Source organism: Microchirus variegatus (assembly GCF_963457635.1).
Source record: "Microchirus variegatus genome assembly, chromosome: 5".
NCBI classification, from domain to species: domain Eukaryota; kingdom Metazoa; phylum Chordata; class Actinopteri; order Pleuronectiformes; family Soleidae; genus Microchirus; species Microchirus variegatus.
This window is the reverse complement of record NC_139806.1, coordinates 14,179,473-14,199,872: the sequence shown is the minus strand read 5'-3', so window position 1 is coordinate 14,199,872 and position 20,400 is coordinate 14,179,473. Positions and strand designations below refer to the sequence as shown.

The 20,400-nt window shown below is 40.4% G+C and overlaps 2 protein-coding genes across 2 annotated transcripts; both read right to left on the bottom strand.

The window, feature by feature from the left end:
• Nucleotides 1-4,495: 4,495 nt before the first annotated feature.
• stap2a (signal transducing adaptor family member 2a) lies at nucleotides 4,496-10,364 on the bottom strand (the record flags this gene model as incomplete). The annotated part of the gene is made up of 11 exons (XM_083889151.1): nucleotides 10,242-10,364; nucleotides 8,493-8,564; nucleotides 8,193-8,312; nucleotides 6,958-7,014; nucleotides 6,721-6,872; nucleotides 6,491-6,622; nucleotides 6,323-6,392; nucleotides 5,501-5,603; nucleotides 5,307-5,402; nucleotides 5,102-5,230; nucleotides 4,496-4,551 (listed from the first exon to the last, which is right to left on the bottom strand). Exons 1-11 carry the CDS (start codon nucleotides 10,347-10,349, stop codon nucleotides 4,496-4,498), a joined length of 1,095 nt encoding a protein of 364 aa, XP_083745277.1. The 5' UTR covers nucleotides 10,350-10,364.
• Nucleotides 10,365-12,619: 2,255 nt separating this feature from the next.
• On the bottom strand, nucleotides 12,620-19,944 carry LOC310926933 (endophilin-A2-like). The gene is made up of 8 exons (XM_083889147.1): nucleotides 19,823-19,944; nucleotides 17,449-17,517; nucleotides 17,065-17,281; nucleotides 16,750-16,883; nucleotides 16,509-16,667; nucleotides 15,168-15,271; nucleotides 14,238-14,371; nucleotides 12,620-13,510 (listed from the first exon to the last, which is right to left on the bottom strand). Exons 1-8 carry the CDS (start codon nucleotides 19,865-19,867, stop codon nucleotides 13,323-13,325), a joined length of 1,050 nt encoding a protein of 349 aa, XP_083745273.1. The 5' UTR covers nucleotides 19,868-19,944; the 3' UTR covers nucleotides 12,620-13,322.
• Nucleotides 19,945-20,400: the final 456 nt, after the last annotated feature.

The window sequence follows — 20,400 nt, the reverse complement described above, 5'->3', positions numbered from 1 at the left end:
CAAATACAAGCACACACATACACACGCGCGCGCGCGCGCAGGCTTTTACATTACTGCGCCAAATTTCACACACAAACAACACATGTGCGTGTAAAGTAGTGTAGGTGAAGCTGTGGTTAACAAACAAAGAGTGTCGTGTGGTTCTTCTATCATTTGAAGCCTAATAAATGTCGCCATTTGTCTCTTGTGGTTGTAGTAAAGTCGAGCGCAAACCCTCCGAACGGCAGGTCAATAATCAGCGGTTAATCACTGACTTACCTGCGCACTGACACGCCCAAGACTGGGAACAACTCCATTAAAAAAATAGTCCCAATACTTCGTTTTGAGGGCAATTTCAAACACACACTAGAGCGTCATTAACCAGCAGGTCTGAGACTTGTCCAAAAGTGTCTTGTCCTCGAGTGTTGAGAGAGAAAAAAGCGCAAAAGTGAAGCCTGGTTGTCGCACGAACTCGGTACAAACTTCCTTCAGGTTGAATGTGCGCATGAACACTACGAGCCAGGCAGGTTGTGTGCAAGACAAGTGCGGCACAGAGAGAGAGGAGGGGAAAAAAGCGTCCTCTGAGTCTCCGTGTCCTCTCAAAGACTCAGCAGTGATCTATTACTGAGGCACACAGAGCCCGCGGTGAAAGGAGCTGAAGGGCATCTGGTTGGTTGGTTAGTTTCCCCCCTCAGGTTCTCCCTGTTTTTAAAAAAATGTCTTGAGTCTGACGCTGAGGAGGCGGAAGGCGTTGTTTTATCACCGCTCTGTTTGCTGTTCCTGTTCACAACATAAGCTGCAGGTGTTACTCAAGATATCTAATTTTGACCAGTCACACTTCCAGTTAAAATGTGAGCACAATATACACGTGTGTGAAAATATCACACACACAATAAAAGCATACAATTCTGGTCAATTGAAATGAAAATAATTTAAAGGTGCATTATGTAATAAATCTAAAGCAACTGGCCATAAAATCCTCCTAATATGTCACAGAGACTCGGGAATAATGTTCATATAACAAACTGAACTCACCAACAACAACAGTACAGCCAAAATATTTGCATAAAAAAAAAATATTTTGCAGACTGCAAATCATGTTTTGGCATGTGGCGCCACCTACCGCCATCTACCAATCATTGCAGTCAGTAGAGTCTCAGCTGCCGAGCAACCACGGGTTGCCAGTTACGTCAGAAAACTAAACCAAAAGACCTTGGTATTTTGAATTTGAATGTAGTAACACTTTTTTGGCCACATTCTTACATATGGCACCTTTAAATTCCATACAAATGTACTGTAAATGCTATTCAGGTACAAAAAACCCTACACCTCACTGTAAACAACAACAAAAAACTGTCAATTATTCTCACACTGTCTTAATGTAATGTAAGAAATACTGAATGCACAATAGAAAAAAAACATTACTTTTTCATTTGTAGTGCAGCAACAACAGATCTACTTGGTGATGCAACATCCTCATGCAAGAAGTCCAGTGTTGAATCAATTTTGTCCACGGGTCAGGCTCATGGTGCAACAAAAATTCAACCAATCCAACCCATTGTTATGAGATCCACAAAGTGTATTTGAAGTTTTATATTTCAATATATGCCAGATCATAATCATCCCATATCTGATATGTGGACATCATGTTTTACGAGTGTACACATAACAGGTGCAGGAGCCTGTATTGTTACACTACAGTGTAATATGTGAACATATAAACAGATGCTCAAAGGTGCCATATGTAAGAATGTGGCCAAAAACAGTTACTACATTCAAATTCAAAATACCAAGGTCTTTTAGGTTTCGTTTTTCTGACGTAACTGGCAACTCGTGGTTGCTCGGCAGCTGAGACTCTACTGACTGCAATGATTGGTAGACAGCGGTAGGTGGCGCCACATGCCAAAACATGATTTCAAAACATAAACATGATTTGCAGTCTGCAAAATATTTTTTTAATGTGAAAATTTTGGCTGTACTGTTGTTGTTGGTGAGTTCAGTTTGTTATATTAACATTATTCCTGAGTCTCTGTGACATATTAGGAGGATTTTATGGCCAGTTGCTTTAGATTTATTACATAATGCACCTTTAAGGCTGTCAACTAACCCATAAAGGGAAAGAAATGGTGGATCGTGGATCTTTGATAGCTATGATAGATGGATGAAAAGGATACATGCTCGAAAACATGAGTGATCGTGCACTCCTGGCTTGCAACATGCGCGTTAGAAGCTGTGCTAGGTTTGCTGTGAAAAGGTTTTTTGATTTGTCAAATTTATTCCCAATAAGATTATTTTATCTCTCATCGTCCTCCTGTTCCTCACATATTCAGACACTGGTTTAATGAAAGTAGATTAAGATGGAGTGAGAGATAAGGTGACTGCACTCTGTTCAAAATGATCAGCTCTACTGTGATCACATACCCTGGTATATGCAGTAGAACAGTATTTCTGTAAGTACCACCAGAGGAAGCTCACGTACCACTGTTAGGACACGCACCACAGATTTGAGAACCTTGCCACCAAAAGGACAGTGAACATTTTTACTTGATCAGCATTTATATATCACTCCGGTGCAAATCCAAACTGGTCTGTATGGAAAATACAGTCTTATAGTAAACTGAAAAGAACCCTTTTATGATATAATACTCACACGTCTTCAGTCGGGATTGTCTTAAAAGTTGGTGTCCAGCCTCTAATGTTTGCCATTCTTTGAATAAAGAAAAAAAGGGTTTGCACATTTATGAAGAGGGAGAACAATTCCATGCAAAAACAATTTAATGCCCTCAATATCTAACAAACACTATTATTGAATAGTGGTCAAAAGGACACATGATCACATACTGTACAAACATACATGTACAAGTTCACCGTAAGGAGTCAGTCGATCAGTTTTGTACAGAAACTGACAGAAATGTGAAGGGGAAAAAAAAATGTTTTCCCTTGTAGAAATTCGAGTTGTTGAATGGCCCTCAGATTTATAATAAATAACCGTTTTGTGAGTGAAGCTGCATGTTTAGAGGTAGGGTTTAATACGGTGAGAAAACCAAAAGCCTATGGCAAGCTGTTTTAACATTTAATAGCTAGATTGGATATGTATTGCAGATATCTGTAATTTCGATTCTTTCTAGTCAAAAAGAACATTTCAGATACCCACAATGACATTCTTCCTAGGACAAATGACGTCACTTTTGCCATGCACGTGTATTATTCTAGAATGAACATTCTGAATATCTGCAATAGAATTCTTACTAGGAGAAACTCCCATTTCAGATATCTTCAATCCAATTGTTACTCGTCATAATAACATTTACGGTAATTGTAATGAAGCCGCATGTAATTGAAAGCCCAATACACACCAATGGCAAAAGTGACGTAATTTATCCTAGGAAGAACGACATTGTGGATAGGAAGAATGTCATTGTGGATAGGAAGAATGACATTGTGGATAGGTAGAATGTCATTGTAGATATCTGAAATTGAAAGCCAAATACACATGAAGTGATGTCCTTTGTCCTGGGAAGAATGACATTGTGGATAGAAAGAATGACATTGTGGATAGAAAGAATGTCATTGTGGATAGGAAGAATATCATTGTGGATAGGAAGAATGTCATTGTAGATATCTGAAACTGAAAGCCCAATACACACCAATGGCAAAAGTGACGTCATTTGTCCTAGGAAGAATGACATTGTGGATAGGAAGAATTTAATTACAGATACCTGTAATACATATCCAGTCTAGCTATTAAATGTTAAAACGGCTTGCCATAAAAGCCTTTGTGCTGATAGTGAGGCTCCATTCCACTAGAGGGCACCCTCACATACAGTCGACTGATATTCTGGAAGGGGAACAATGGAGAGTCTCCAAGCAGGTGTGAGCACCATTGAGTCATAGCACCATACAGTAGCACGTACACAGTAGCAGAGAATAAGAGAAAAAACACTTAAAAAATAAGCACTTAACACAGTTAAAGTCAGGTTTGAAATGAACCACAGCAGTGTCACTGATGAATCAACAACATTATCACACAGAATACTCAGAGCAGCAGGCAGATTGTGCAAGTTTCATTTTTGCTGGCAGGCTCAACTGTTTTCAGATGATTTCTTTTTTTTTTTTATACGTGATGAGGTGAAGGAGGAGAATCTCTGTGCTGAAACCTGATCGTGCCTGGTTTTATTTGACTTTCACAGAGGATTAAATAAAGTCTGGGGGTGCAGCAGTAACTTCCTCAGCTTTAGACACAGACACAGGCTCAGGTCCAGTGTGTGTCAGTGTTTTCTTTTAGCTGCCAGTCATGTTGACTCAGAGTTCTTGTGTTGTGGGACTATTTGCCCGGAGGCAGTTTTGTAAACAGTTGTACGCACGTGGAGAAAGCGCTCAAAAACAGGAAGTGGTGGCGTTTTGTAGTCCCTTGTCTTCCACCTAGAAGGCACAGGATGAGTACATAGCTGCGGTGAGAACAGGGGTTTGGCACTGAAGATTGAGAACGCAGTGCGGAGAAGTTGTGCCTTTTAAGTCACTCCTGACTGGCTCGTCTCTTCTCCAGCTTCATTTTGAGTTCCTCGTTCAGTGCTGTGGGCAGACACGAGACACACTTTGAGCTGAGGCAACTGCAGATCGACAGCAGGCGTCGACTAGGGATCAGCACAGCGTGATAAGCGGCACTCACCTTGAGTTGTTTTTGGTGAATTACCATTATTATAACAACTGTGAATGGGTAAAATTGTTGTTTTATGTAAAACATCTTATCTTTATGTAAAATGTGCACAAAAATAACATATATGCAGGAATCCTGAAGTTAATACCTTTTTAAGACTTTTCCAAGACCTTCTCAAATATTTTAAGATCTTATTGCCACTTACAGCTGTAATCAGCAGCGCATATTTAACTTACAAAACAGGCTTAGTTTGCAATTAAATCTACAGAGCACAGCCATGCAAAGGGACTCATAAGCAGGAAAGGAACAAATCTCGAAAGAATAAATTTCTTTTTTAAATAGATAAATTTAAAAATCTATTTTTAAATTTATTTTTAAATAAATACTTTCATGCACACTTTCTCAGTCGAACCCTATGGACAACACTTAATACCTCATGAAATTGCGATTAAGACTTCTACTCACTGTGTGCAAGAGGTGAAGGGGAGAGAATGAGTCGTCTCATCGGGTTTGTGGGCGAGGCTGGCACTGGTGAGGTCAAAATACGGCGGTCTGGGGCGGGGGACCTGGACAGGGGACTACTGGACCAACGATCTGCAGCAGAAAGAAACCAGTGGTTATCGGTCTGTCCGAGACTGTTTTGTTTGTGTTTGACGTCAAAGAGACGGACCTTGTTTTGGTGGCAGGGCAGGAGCCTTTGGGAGGGGGCTTAGCGGGGCAGTGTGGAGAATCCTTTCTCCATTTTCATCATTGGCAGAAACATATGCTGATGCCATAAAAAAAAACATGGTTGGAGTCATAGATTAAATGTGAGTGAAAGTAAAAAAAAAAAAAAAAGATAAGATAATGAAATGTGTGTCTCACTGATGTTCTCCTCATACGGCTCCTCCAGAAGGAAAGGTTGTAAAGTCCCTGCTGTCTTCTCTACCAGGGCATCGATGACTTCGTGAAGTGTAGCGCAGGGAATCTGGAAGATGAAACCTGTTGTGTTATATGCCGCACACTACTGGCTTATTAATTGTGTTTAAATTCAGCACAGATATTTGCAGCAAGAAGACCCAGAGTTTGTGACCCAGTCAGAACAAGGGCCTGGTAACACTTTATAATAAGTACACACGATTAGCATTAGTTAAGTATTAATAAATATTGAATTCATCATTTATAACGCATGAATACTCATTAGTGTGTAGTTTATAAACACAGTTATACATGTATTCCTCATGTGCTGAAGTGTTGGCATGTACTGAGCGACTGCTGGACACAGAGAAGTGGATGCTGATTGGCTGCTTCGGTATTTTAGAATTTGGACACTGTTCCTCAGCTGACGGGATGAGTAGAACATTTAGAACTGTGTTTATAAACGACACACTAAAGATATTCATGCGTCATGAATTCAATATTTATTCATGCTTAACTAATGCTAATAGTGTGTACATGCAACATGTCCAGGGTGTACCCCACCTTTCACCCTGTGTCAGGTGGGATTGACACCAGCGACCCCCAGGATCCTCATGTGGAGGTTAAAGCAGTAGAAGATGGATGAATGGTGATCTTAAACTAAGTTTCCACACTATGATGTATCTACATTAAAATCAGTTTTTCTTCAATCACATCAATTGCCACTTTTATATAACATAAATCAATGAGTGTGTATATGTAAAAAAACATCAGCTATAGCAAACTTACAGGATTTTCTACATCAATGACATAACCGCCTTGGTCCCTCTGGGTCACACGGTAATGTCTGAACACTGACCTATAAATACATTTAAAAAAAAAAGACACACACAAAGTGAAGATAGTGTAGTCGTGTATTTGCAGCTGTGGTGTCCAGATGTTCGGCAGCTGTTTTACCCGTTCAGGTCTTGTCGCGTGGTCACAGCTAGCGAACATCCATCTCTGCCCGGACGGAGCAACATGTTGCCGCAGTCTGGATGTCTCTCCAGGAGGACTTCAGCTTCTGTTCGGGACACAGGTCGAAAGCACCTGCACACACACACGCACACACACACACACAGAGGAAACGGTCTGCACACACACTAACACAACCACACTCTGTCTTATGAACACAGAGGAGGACTCACGGTGGGATCTCTCCTACTAAAGGCACGGAGAGCGGTGAAGGAGGAGCACGCGTGGGAGTGCGGATCCTCCGCCTGGATCTTTCTTTGTCCACCACCTCCTTCAGCATCTGCAGCTGTCCCGGCAGCAACGTGAGACAGGATGGCACGTTGAGCTGCGATTGGGTGGAAGAGGCTTCTTATTAAACTTCAACCGAGACAAAGATGATGTGAAACGGTGTATAAAAGAGGAATACTTACATCAACGACAGAGTAAAGGAAACCTTTCCACAGCTCCCGTGATTCTAAGTTAGGTGCCTGGAAAAAACAACAACAATTTTCAGATCACGAAGCTAATGAGACGATGAGAAGAAAGTCTTTAAAGGTCCAGTGTGTACAATTTAGGTGAAATTATTTTCATTTGGCACATATTGAAATTCATGATAACTGAAGGCTACATAAGTTCTCCGACATAATTGGAGGGAAAGGGTGAGGTTAGAATATTCAACTGCATCATGCAGCTTCACCAACAGATGTCGCCAAATTGTACACACTGTTCCTTTAAATAGTCCTAGGATTAAAAGTAGTCCTGTTTGGAAAGATGAAATATTTTTGAACACCTTTAATGGAGGGTCATACTCTGCAATTTAACACTTATTTGGGATTGTCTCTAGATTCATTCACATGTTGGAATGTATAGCACAATATTTGTTTTATTGACTATTGCAGAAAAGAAAAGCATAGACAGGTGTATATAAAATAAAAGAACTGACAGCATATTTGAAATTGGCACCTGTCACTTAATATGTGGCTAAAAGGAGCTGCTGCATTTTAATCTATTTTATTTTAGTCTTGAAGGACATTGGGCCGTTTGCGCAGCAGCCATTTTCACAGCTTTAGCAGTTACTAATCACATTAACAGTGGCTTTGTTCAGCTTATGCAAGTCAGGAAAGTATGACAGTGGATCAGCATGCGTTCGGAAACTGAGGAAGTGAAATGGAACTCAGCCATCATTCATTTGATGACTTACAGCTGTGGTTTTCCTACTGTGTGCTGTCAAAAAGGACCCTTTGTAATTGTCAGATTAACTCTGATGTAAAAAAGTATTGTAGATTATCTCTGTTTTGATGTTAAAGGTGCATTAAGTAATAAATATAAAGCAACTGGCCATAAAATCCTCCTAATATGTCACAGAGACTCAGGAATAATGTTCATATAACAAACTGAACTCACCAACAACAACAGTACAGCCAAAATATTTGCATTAAAAAAAATCTTTTGCAGACTGCAAAATGTTTATGTTTTGAAATCATGTTTTGACATGTGGCGCCACCTACCGCCGTCTACCAATCATTGCAGTCCGTTGTACAATGGCGGAAAAAACAAAACTTAAAAGACCTTGGTATTTGAATTTGAGTGTAGTAACCGTTTTTGGCCACATTCTTACATATGGCGCCTTTAAATAAAACAAAAAAAAATGTTGAGTTAGAATTACTGTAAGCTTGGTTTCCCCATCCTTCATGCGCAGAAGGAGTCTGGCTGCCTCCAGGTTTCTGTCTCGGCTGCAATCGTCCTTCAGGGACACAAATCCACTGAGGTCCAACTTTTCCACATACTGTGACACACACACACACACACACACACACACACACACACACACACACACACACACACACACACACACACACACACACACACACACACACACACACACACACACACACACACACACACAGTGTGTTAGTGTCAGAACAGTATGATGCACAGTAGTAAAAATGTATACGTCCAGACTTACATGACTGTCCTTTGCACTATTGAAGAAATACAAAGAATTCCCACACAGGCAGGTCCAGAGTCGCCGGGAAGCCTGACAGACAGGAACATTGAGGAGAAAAAAAAAGAAAAAAGGAAAAGACAGCAGTGACAATAAATGCATTGCTCTGTCCCACACATCTGCGTAATGGATATTTCCCTTTTTATTGCTTTCCCCATTTCCTGTCCCAGGAGAAAGATAGAGAGAGGGCCTCAGCTGTGGTCAATCTGTGACCATGGATCAGCGACACATCCGGCACCTGAGCCCTGCAAGCTCGTATTACATTAAATTGAGCCTAATTGGGATGGGGTGGGGAGGGTAACCCATGTGTCCCATACCTTATTATGTTACATGGACTTTTTATAATGTATAATATTGCCACTGTGACTGTGCTACGGCTACATTGGACAGGCATTTTGGAGAATAACGTGTGGACAATTCAGTAGGTCAAAATTGAACTGCGACCTTTTGATTATATGTCCAATATATTTGAGTCAGTGGACAAAAAAAGCATAATTTAAGAGTATGTTTTAGTCATTCTAAACAATAAAACATGTATTTGCAAAGTTAAGGTAGCTGAATGACAGTAGTACACATCCATACTTATATATATAAGTCATATAGACATATATTCATTTTCTGACAATTAACCCTCCAAAATGTTACACACAGGGCCATTAATGCTTTGGTGCATTTGGTATATATATGTATTAGGGGTGGGTGAAAATATGGATTTGGTGATATCGTCTGTCCTCATGCAATACGATAACGGCAAATATCGATGTTTTCGTTATTATTAAATGAAGGCGCTCTCAAAATGGTGGAGAAAGATACGCTAAGAGATGAATCATGTATACTTTATGCACTTGGGTCTCAATGTTGTGAATAAAAAGAGAAATCCTGCACTTTTAACATTTGTGTTTCCTTCAGTGAGACGGATATCGTGATGTATGGCTATGTGTCTTGCAATATATTGATTATCACAGAATCGTTGTATCGCGATATTATTGGTACCGTAGACCATGTGTCACATTCCCACCCCTAACATATATATACATATATATATAGACATACATATATACAGTATATACATATATAGAGACACATATATACTGTATATACATATATAGAGACATACATATACTGCATATACATATATATGTATATACACATATACAAATATAGGAAAACTCACCCAGTACTTAGCAAACATGCTCTGAATTGGATACAATTTGGGCGGTTTTTCCATGCGTTTTGGGCCAATGAGTACAATACAATATAGAACACATTCAAAATGCAGATTATTTCCTGTATTTTCTAAGTAGAGATGGGGTGGGGGGGATCCACGGTGTCTGCAACCAGGCTGGAAACCACTGCTCTGATTATTCATGTGATTTATTATTCAAAATGCAAGTTGAAGTAACGTTTTGACAGCAACACCCGGATTCCTAGACTCATGCGTCGTGATTTGTTCAGAGAACTGCTCGATTCTATGCCACAGGAAACTGAGAGCACAAAAATCAAACATGAGATCCGCTATGTGGGAAAAATATCCCCAGCAGCAGCAGCAGCCTCGCCCATTCTGTCACAATAAGGAAGTTGACAGCTCAGTGGGGATGAGGGGGAACCAGCCGGTGTCCAACGCATATACACCCACATACACACGTAATATTAACAGACAGCATGCACCCGAGACAACATGGCACTGGATTCTGCACCGGCAAAACACACCTTTTCTTTCGGTCCTCTCTTCTCCAGGAAACCCTCGTAGTAGCAGGGTGGAAGCTGCGCCCGGGGTCCCCCCGGCCCGGACCGCTGTCTGACGGGTGCAGCCGCCATGAGTGTCGCTGGCTGGACACCGAGGACAAAGGGGATCCGAGTAATTCTGGGAGTGACACGCCTTCCTCGATGAGATAGAGCGCTGTGGCACTATTCCAACAGCTGGCTGGTGGTGTTGCCTGCTGTGTGTGTGTGTGTGTGTGTGTGTGTGTGTGTGTCTGGGGGTCATGCAGGCGGGTGGTGGTGCAGATTAACAATTGAGTGCTTATGTTTCAACGATATATGTTCAAACTGTGGGCGTTCACTGGACAAAAATAACGAGCAATGTTGTGCAGGTAGAGGAATTTAAAGAAAAATCAGGTTGGCAGCAAGTAAAAACAGATCACAGTCACACACCTCAGATATTTTCAATCAATCATATAATTTAATTCTTTAAATTTATTTTTAAAAAAAGAGGCCAATTCAGTGGCTGTAGTTTTTTTTTGTACAGACACAACAGAACCAAATGACTATACATGCATTATATGTTTTACCAGCATCCATTCCCCTTTGAAATAAAAAAAATAAACATGTAAGATTACATTTAATATAAAGGTAGAGCATAATATCCTATAGATAATCCAGGATAATCTGACTTTAAGTCTCCCCATAGTCACAGTTACGAAAGGCATCCATTGCCCGACACACAGAAGCTGTAATGAAGACACATGCAAAGTGGATACATTTTTAAAACAGAGAATACCACTAAGATTGTGCATAATACATAATAAAGCTTTCAAATGCCAATAATACTTCATTTATTATATATTGGTTCAATGTTGGGCCACATCTGGGCACGGCTGTGAATCGACCATCCCAGATAGTAGTGCTGTGATAAATGTCAGCTGCAGTCGTCAGACGACTATTTAAACGGTGGCAGTCACAGGACATAAAAATTGATCTTAGCTTTTTTTTTTGCCACAACATTAATCATCACAAGCTGCATAATAGCCCAACCTGAGCCCCTGACCCTCCTTTCCCCATTTCTTAACTCCAGGCTTTTAATTACGAATAATGAGAAATGAGAACCAACACCTGAACCACAGGGCACAGACAAACACCATGGCCCGACATGAAACATGAATAACACAGAAAACATGCTAATATAACATTGGGAGGCACCAACTATGATAAAGAGATTATACCGGGGATGGACCTGGAGACTGAGGTCCAGAGGCACCATGGGACTAGGACAGGGCAGATAATGAGAAAGAGGGCAGGGGTACGAGGGGGGCAGGTGGTGAATAAAGAGGAGTGGGGGAGGAAGGGCATAATCCAGCACTGTGTGCCCTTCCCTTGTGAAAAAGACCTGTCTGTTCCACTAGCAGTTTAAATAGAAATGGGAGAAATGAGTGGGGTGGGGGTGGTCTAACAAGGGGATCATGACAAGAGGAGAAAGTTGGCAATTTAGTGAAAAGCACAAACCCTCACAGTTCATATTCATGCTCGTAATGGGCTTAAGTGAGACTGAAAACCAGCCATTGTACCAAGACCAAACGTACTATTAGTAAAACCTCAACACAATAGTTAGGAGCGAGCATCTCCTGTCAGTTGCAGCCTGAGGAATGAGGCAGGTACAAAAACATCCAATACACATCAGATTCATTCATATGCTACAAAGTACACATCAGAATAGCCAAGCCAAGCTAACCCCAGCACAGAGGGAGAACGTACATCACAGATTCATTGACAAACAGTTGAATCAAGAGCCCACAAAACACTGTCAAGTGACACTGCCAGCAGCATCTCTAGAGCCTGAGAAAACAGAGGAACTTAAGGAATGTATGACAATGGCTTCAGCGTAATGTAAATCGCTTAAAGTGTGGGGGGAAAAAAGAAAATCACGTAGCATTACAAAGCTGCCCCTGTGATGAAAACAAATGTCTGCTTCCGTGTATAAGATAAAGGGGGAATTAAATGCACTGAACCATCTCCTTATTAAACATTAATTGTGTATAAACATGTACTTTTGCTGTGTGTGTGCAACTTCTCTTTGGTTTTGAGAAAAGAGGGTGGTGTTCACTGAAAAAAACCTGAGTTACATTGACTCACTAAGTCAGCAATGATTAGAATGTACTTACAAAGTGTGTGTATTTATGGGCCCCCGACAATACTTTATAAGAAAGATCTACTCAAAACCACTATGTGACAAACATGTTTTATCTACAGACATGCTTTCTCTTTCCCTTCATATAATGGACACTCAGTTTCCCGTATCAGTGTCCAGTTAATCACCAAAAGATAATTATTTCTTCATTTAGCCATCACTTTCATCTCCACAAAATGTGATCAAAATCCATTCTTTACTTTTTTGATTTAAGATGCTGACAGACAAACACAGCCAAAGACCATGACCTCCTCTGTGGACCTCCCAATCAAAGTGACCACCAGATGGCAGTGGAGGATAGTTTCAGACATCAACAGACAGCAGCCTGTCCTCCATGTTGAGCCCACAACAAAAGTACTGTTGTCTCGAGGCACTGAGGTGACAAATGGGAGTGTAGATAAAAGTGCGTAAAAAAAGGCATGTGTGTACCTGCATGTGTGTAGTACCAATATGAGAAAGAGAAAAAAATCATATTGTAAAAATAAAACAGGAATATCACAATAAAGTAGTAGCACTTCTTAGTGTTTGTGGATACTAATGGACATGGTATCTCAGATTTTATCATAATCTTTCACCCTCATTCCTGGTGATGGGATTGTAATGTACAAAAAGTGCACAGGTGCATAAAGAATGGATATAAAGTCTCAGGATGTGGTAAAAGCACTCACTCTTGTTGAACCTACTTCCATTCTTCCCATTTTTACAAATCCATTTTACTTATGAGAATGGACAAAAAGCAAATAACCTGGATACAAATATTAGGTCCCTGTCTTGAGATGGTTCAATTTCAATCAACACAATATGTCTTATGGTTCTAGAAAGTCAACAATCAATAATCCCCCCTCCCTTTTTCCATGATCTGCTGTCTCCCTCTTGCCTTGCTGCATTCAGTATGGTATAGGCACCACTACTTCCACATAGTTGTTGGGGAAGAATCCCGATTTTCCACGAATGGTTCCCTCGAACCAGTTCTCATCGATTTTGCTGATTAGCGTGATGATGTCGCCCTCGCGGAAGCCCAGCTCGCTCTCGTTCTCCGGCTCAAAGTCATAAAGGGCTTTACAGCACGGTTCAGCTAGAAAAAGAAAAAACAGTGTAAGGAGAAAGCAAATAACAACAAAAAAAGGCATTCTGTGAAATGAGAAGAGATCATGAACACCAGTGATTTTCCAGCGTTTCCCCAGTAAGACTCTGGAATAGACCATGAAATGTAAATTAATAAAACAAGAGAGGGAAAGACAATCCTTCTGAAGCTCAAGATCAAAATCAATTTTTGATTTTTCTCAAGGTTCAGAAGATTCAGAGAAACGGTTGTGAGAGACATACAATTCAGCACCAGGGTGTCCGATTCTTTAAAACAATAACAGATTTGCTGAAGTTTGTATGTGTCTGCAGCCTTGATATGATGACAGTGCTCCTTACACTGACAAGCCCCACCTCGCTCTGGGATCCTGACAGACAGGACACACTGGACCCAACAAACACCTTTCAACAATGTTAGTGAAAAGTTGACACGGACTCTCTGCTGCACAGATGTACAACAACAGAGTGAGTGAACAGCAGAGAATCAGTGCAGTTCTTTGTGTTAAGTGACAGCGTCATCTATCCACTCACGTGGCCTATTCTTGACGGAGTTCCTTGGGAAAGAAGGACCTTGATAATGTGCTGGGGCTGGTTAATGTCACAAAGGAAACACACATCAGTCTTGAGCATATTGACTTTGCCAATTATGCCGACCTGGGTATAGGCCATAAACACACAAGCACACACTGCACTTCCTAAATATTTAGAGGTAAATTTACCAGGTGAATAAGCAGGAGGACTGGTTGCAGAAGGCGAGTATCCTCCATTGGACTGGTCCAACTCTGCAAAGTCCAATTGTGGTCTAGGTTTGGGTGTGTATTCTTGTCTTGGGCGGTTTTGAGCGGCAATCACCCTGAATACAAAAAAAAAGAAAGAAACCATTACGTCTCTGAGAGCTCACAATAAAGACATGCACCAATATAGATCCTATAAGGTCAAACATAGATATATCAATCCAGCTTCCTGTGTGAAATACCACAGTAAACATCACGTTTTCAGTTTTTCCAAAATTAAAAATTGATATTTACCGACTTTACTGGAGGAAAAACCAATTACCTGACCACACAAAAACTAGGTGTGGGACGATATGCATTTGTCACAATTCAAACATTAATGATACTTCGGTGTCAATTCACTCTGTAGAGCAATTCTGATTTATTGCATCAGAATTGGTATCATAGTATCAATAATTATATGTTTTTTTTCCTCCTTAAACCTAAATCGAATGATCTTCTGACAGTAAAACAATTATTAGTATTATTTCCAAAATCAATTATTTTAAATGACAGTGGTACATAACCTCTACAAATAAAAAATGAACCTGAAGAATGTATTTTTAAAGCCCTGGATTGCAGATGAGCACAACTTCCCATACTTTTTGAGGTCAATTGGCAACTTCTACTTTTAGCTGTTCCCGTTTATCAAGCTTTTTTTTCTCCCAAAAACATAAATCACAATATATACATTTTCATAGTCGATAGTAGTTTTTCCAAACAAAAAAACAAAAACGATGTTAAGTTATTTAAGCTCAGCATCAGTCACTGCTGCTTGTAATCAGATTGGCATGTATGACTAAACAGCTGAATCATACCACGTCACGAATCAAAGGACACAGCACAAAAGTCATTTTTAAAAATAGACGGACTGACATTTGACCGAGTCTTTCAGTAAGATCGACCAGGACATCCGCAGCTTCTCTGTGGTACTGCAGCAGAGACGCCACAAAGGAGGACAGCTGGCTCACCTGCTCCACCTGCATGCACACAGAAAATGATTTGAGCATGAGACCAAACAGGGAAACAGGTCTCCACTTCCAGTAAATTCACTTCACTTGGTTGAGTGCATTCCACTTCTACTTCTATTCCTGACACTTGTTTATAAAAATAACATCACGCGGGATTCTCTGAAACACCTCATTGAGACACGCAAACACCTCACACAACGGGTTTAGCTGGCTCACAAGACTGCAAGTCACTGTGGAAAAAACAAGGTTTGTCACCCGACACAGTGTACGTCCTCAAACTATTCTCCTCTGTCGTCAACGATATCAGCGAGTAAACGAGTGACTCACTGATATCAGTACCTGAGAGCAGAGACACCCGTGGCAGATAGAATAAGAAGGAATGAAAAATAAAAGGTGTTACCATTCCTGTTGTTAAGAAGTATTTAGTATTTTTACTATAAAATCTCTTGCTTATTGTGGGATTCTGCTCAGGCTCCAATCGCTGTTCAGTCATAAAATATCAAACATTTTTAATACTTGCAATTTGAAATCAGGAAGGCTTTGATATAATAATTTGACCAGGTAATCAAATCAGCCTAAAATCGGGAGGAACCCATTATTGACGGAGGGCCAGATCAGAACCGAAATCTGGTCACTTATCCTTAGGCTTAAAGAGAATAACTGAGCATTAATTTTTTTTACTAAATATCAGTCATTACAAACATTGGTATACTAGGTTCAACATGCATAATACTGCAGTAATTGTATTTTCTACCTTGTAGAATTACAAAGAGTGGCAATACTGCAGTCCCATCTTATATGCAATTGTAAAACCAATCCATTTGAATGTTTTAGTTCAAGTTTAAGTGATGTTTGTATCAGTTCTGAAACTTAACCGATAGAAGTTTTTTGTATTTAAGGGTGCTTTCACACCTACAGCATTTCGAGATTACCCCGAATTTCCACCGGGTGCGCTAACGTCAGCTATTCTCCAGCGCCGCGGTTTTGCGATGTCCTCTGCCCAGCATCAATCCCCGCCGGTGACCGCGGCGCTTACGTTCCGCAGCGGTGATGCGCCCGATGGAAATCGGGGGTTAACCCAAGTCTTTTTGCTACATTGTAACATTTTTCTGACCGGTGCGGACCAAAGCAATCTAACTATAGGTGTGAAAGCGCCCTGAGACTGTAGTGCATCAAAACGTCCAATAGATTTTAGTGGAACATCTGCAAGGTGAGGTGAATTTGGTTTTAACTACAGGCTACTCACATCTGTTTCCAGCAGGTTATGCATGGAGCCCTCTGCCATTTCTTTGGACTCATGGAATTTCTCCAGGGCCTGTCGGATCTCTTCCTCTGGGATTTTACCTTGACGTTTCTTTTTATAGTCATAGTCCAGACGGCGGCTCTCGAGCTTCTTCAGGTGATGCTGAGGGGGGGAAAGGAAGAGTAAAGAATGAGAGTTTGCTGATTGCACAGTATTAAAGCGTTGACCACATCTTTGATTTTACCTGAATGTCTTTGATGTCCTTCTCAGCGACAGACTGCAGTGGGTCAATAAAGTTTTGCTTCACGTCAATATCCAGGGAGTCCTTGACCTCAGCCATCCTCTTCATGCACTCCCCTACCTCTAGAAGAGCACTACCTACAGTACACACACACATAACAGACTTCAGAGACAGTAGGGCATTGTGAGGCATGTAAACTGTAATTATTATTTATGCAAAGAAAAGAAAAACAATGAGTATGTACTCAACATACACCATTACATTAATTTGTACCACAGTGTGTCCCTTTTTGTTACAGACACACACACACACGCTTACCAAAATTGGTCGCATTGCCCAAATCATGTCCATATTTAACCATGCAATCTCCAAGGAGGCCCTCAGGCTGCGGGTAGCCCGTACTGTTCTCCTGGCCGCGGATTTTGGACATACTGGTGAGCATGGTAAGCTTAGCTCTCGTTGCAGGGTTGGGCTGGATGTACTCTGTTGTTTTATTCATGACTTCCACCACTGCTTTGCTGGTGACATCGGCTCTCTGGTGATACAGGTAGAGGAGAGACAATGATTCCCGTGTGCACACCTAGGTGTGTGTTTTTGACACTATTCAAATGTGTTGTGCTCACATTTCTTAGTGATATGAATACAAGATATTGCAAGTCAACGTATGAATTATTTGTAATTGTTTGATAATTCATCAATTACCCTTTCGAGGTCCCTGAAGTCTTCATCCAGTTTGGTTCCTTCTGCACCGCCGACCTTCTCACTCATCAACTGTGACGACAAAGCAAACAGAGTATGAGGTCAATTTAAATCCTGCCAGTTTATGCATTATGTTCGCGACCATTTCTGGTCTCTACAGAACAAGGTCATCTACAGAGATTCATTTCTGGAACAGAGGCTTGCACAAGGACACTTTTACATTGCAGGGTCTTACTGGCAAATCAATCTGATCATTGCCATTAGAAATTCCTGGCTGGTTGAAACATTTTCCAGAATTTTATTTGTCAAGGAATAAGGAATATAAGCCCAACACATTTCCCATGTACTCATGCCCATGGAATCAAGGCTGTAAATAGAGCCTACAGCTTTCCCTTTTCCATCAGACCAGCGCACACACAGCAGTTTCCATCACTACGCCCACATTCATGGATACTTTTACTAAACACATGTTACCGTCGATAACTCATACACTGTACTATATCAGACTAAAGTCCTGCACATTTGGTTGGCAAGCCATACACAGACTTGTACATTTCAAATAAAACTTGGACAAGATGTGTTGATCAATATAGTATCTGGTTTATAGAACACATGGGCCCGGCAAAATTGAAACACTGGTTTACTTGAATAGAATTCAGTCCAAAGCAGCTCCAGTTTTGAATTGTAATAAACAGCATTTTAATTAGAGTGATTAAATCTCTCTGAACAATAAGTTGTTGTGTAGATGTGGGAAACACAAACACTCTTTTCATCACATCTGGTTTCATAACTGGAAACAAATGTTTTTGTTCAACACAACTGCCAGACCTGCCCGTCTCAGGCAGACTCAGGCAGTTACACAATGTATATGGAAACTTTTTTTTTGAAAGCCATAGATATGCACGCAGTGTGCTAAATGGATACAGCTTCATAAGCAGATTTGAAACAGGCATTATATTTAGTAAAACAAAAAAGTTGTAAGTGGAAACAGTGGGACTTGCCTTATCAAAGCAAAACGCGAGTCTTTAAAGACATAATTGGCTTAAACTGTGTGAATAATAAATGATTGTTATTGTGCCCTTTCAAAATTGAATACATTTCAGGATATTGTGTGTCCAGTATCAAAAGAACCATGTTAAGTAACTGAACACAACTTATTATCCACCCTCCACCTTGCCTTATTTATGTCATGGCCTCAATGAGACAGTGCAACACTTGTAGGTCAGAGCTTGGCTAAAGAAAGGCACAGTGTTTAGCATATGTATCATATGTTTATTGTACCAGTGTTCCAATATTTTAAGTATTCGTGGTGGGATTTGCCCAGTATCACATCCCTTATCAGTTTTCTGATAAGGAATTCAGATTTAAGATCCTGCTAAATACAAAATATCAGTGCAATTTACACAAAGATGTGTTATTTCTGCTATACAGTCAATGTGCTGCTGAATATATCCGTCTTGTGGTTTACACGGGAACTGGAAGCTGGTTTGGGCAGAGTACTCACATAGACAGGATTCCATTACCCACAACCAGGCACACACCCACTGAGCGAAAACTCACTTCAACACAACATGTTTAGGGAAATATAATGTTATTTCAAAATTGATTGATTAACTCTTTACTATAATTTTTTTTGCGTCTTATTGACATTATAGATATATTTTTTTAAATGGGTCAGAATGTTGAAAAAGAGATGACACGTTTATTAACTGTGTAAACAGCAGCTGGATGAGCTGGTGTTGATCACATCACCCGAGTTAAAAACTTGAAATCACAGTTGTTACACTAAGAGATTAGTGTTGTCGGATTGGAGCAGTAATGTCACCAGAACACATGAGCCACTTTGTTTTGAGTGTTTTGGAACTCTTAAGATAATACACAAGGACACCACTTTGGAGAGAGGGCAGGATATCAACACTGACTTCACAGCATAGCACGTCGAAAACAAACTCCAACACCACACACACACACACGCGCACGCACTTCTGCAGCATTAATAACTTCCTTCTTGCAAACTGACTTCGACAAGACTGACAACAAAGCTAACGACACGTAGCCAACATGCGTCAAAATCCAGTCAATTATAGCTGAGTGAATAATTAATAACACCTGAATGTACTACTGTACCAGTCCTATGTATACTTGTCGGGGGGTTAACCCTAAGCGTCACATCTGTTGACAGTTAATAGATATAATTACCACCACAAATATCTGTGTTCTCACGTACACATTCACACATTGCAAAGTGTTTAACCAAGAAAACAAGTGTTGGCCAAGTTCACAACGTTTACCAGCTAGCTAGAAGCTAGCGCAGTTAATGTCACTATAGCTAGCTTCTAGGCTATCCCGGCTAACGTCAGAAAAGTATCGCGTTTACCTGGCTCGCTTTGTAAAACTGCTTCTTAAACCCCGCGACGGACATCTTGCCCCGTCAAAGTTGCCTCCTGTGCGCCGTCGACGTGGAGATGTGCGTTTTTTAAAACAGCTGCTGTGAGTTTGTAGTTTACGGGGGAAAATAAAAGCAGCAGCAGCAAGTCTGAAAACTTTGCACCGTGGATAATGAAACTTGCTAGGCAACCGCAATTTCCTGGCTCCGGCTCAAAGTGGGAGGATCCATCCTGGTGAATAATAAAATGGGTCAACACACACCCAGGTTTGCACAGCTATTCTTCTTAGGACCCCGCATTGACTATCATTCATTCAGGCAAAAATAAACAACCTTTACCATAACTTAAAATAACCCTTATCTTAACCCTTTAAGGTACGCACCAATAATTTTTTATTATTTTATTTTAATGAATTAATATTGTATTATTTTATTAAATTTTTTTTTAATTATTATAATAATAATGACAAACAATATTTTTTTTATTGATTTTCTTTTTGTTTTTTAAATTAAATTAGACCCTATAGTATTCCAGATACAGGCCTCTACCAAACGGTTGAAACGTCTGT

What these genes read in the sequence shown, in the direction of transcription:
- LOC310926933 (XM_083889147.1), bottom strand. Translation starts at nt 19,867, where the DNA reads ATGTCCGTCGCGGGGTTTAAGAAGCAGTTTTACAAAGCGAGCCAG. An exon ending in AGGACATCAAAGACATTCAG is followed by an intron (nt 16,668 to 16,749) that starts GTAAAATCAAAG and finishes TCCCCCCCTCAG; the next exon opens with CATCACCTGAAGAAGCTCGA. An exon ending in ACTGAAAGACTCGGTCAAAT is followed by an intron (nt 14,372 to 15,167) that starts GTCAGTCCGTCT and finishes TTTTGTATTCAG; the next exon opens with GGTGATTGCCGCTCAAAACC.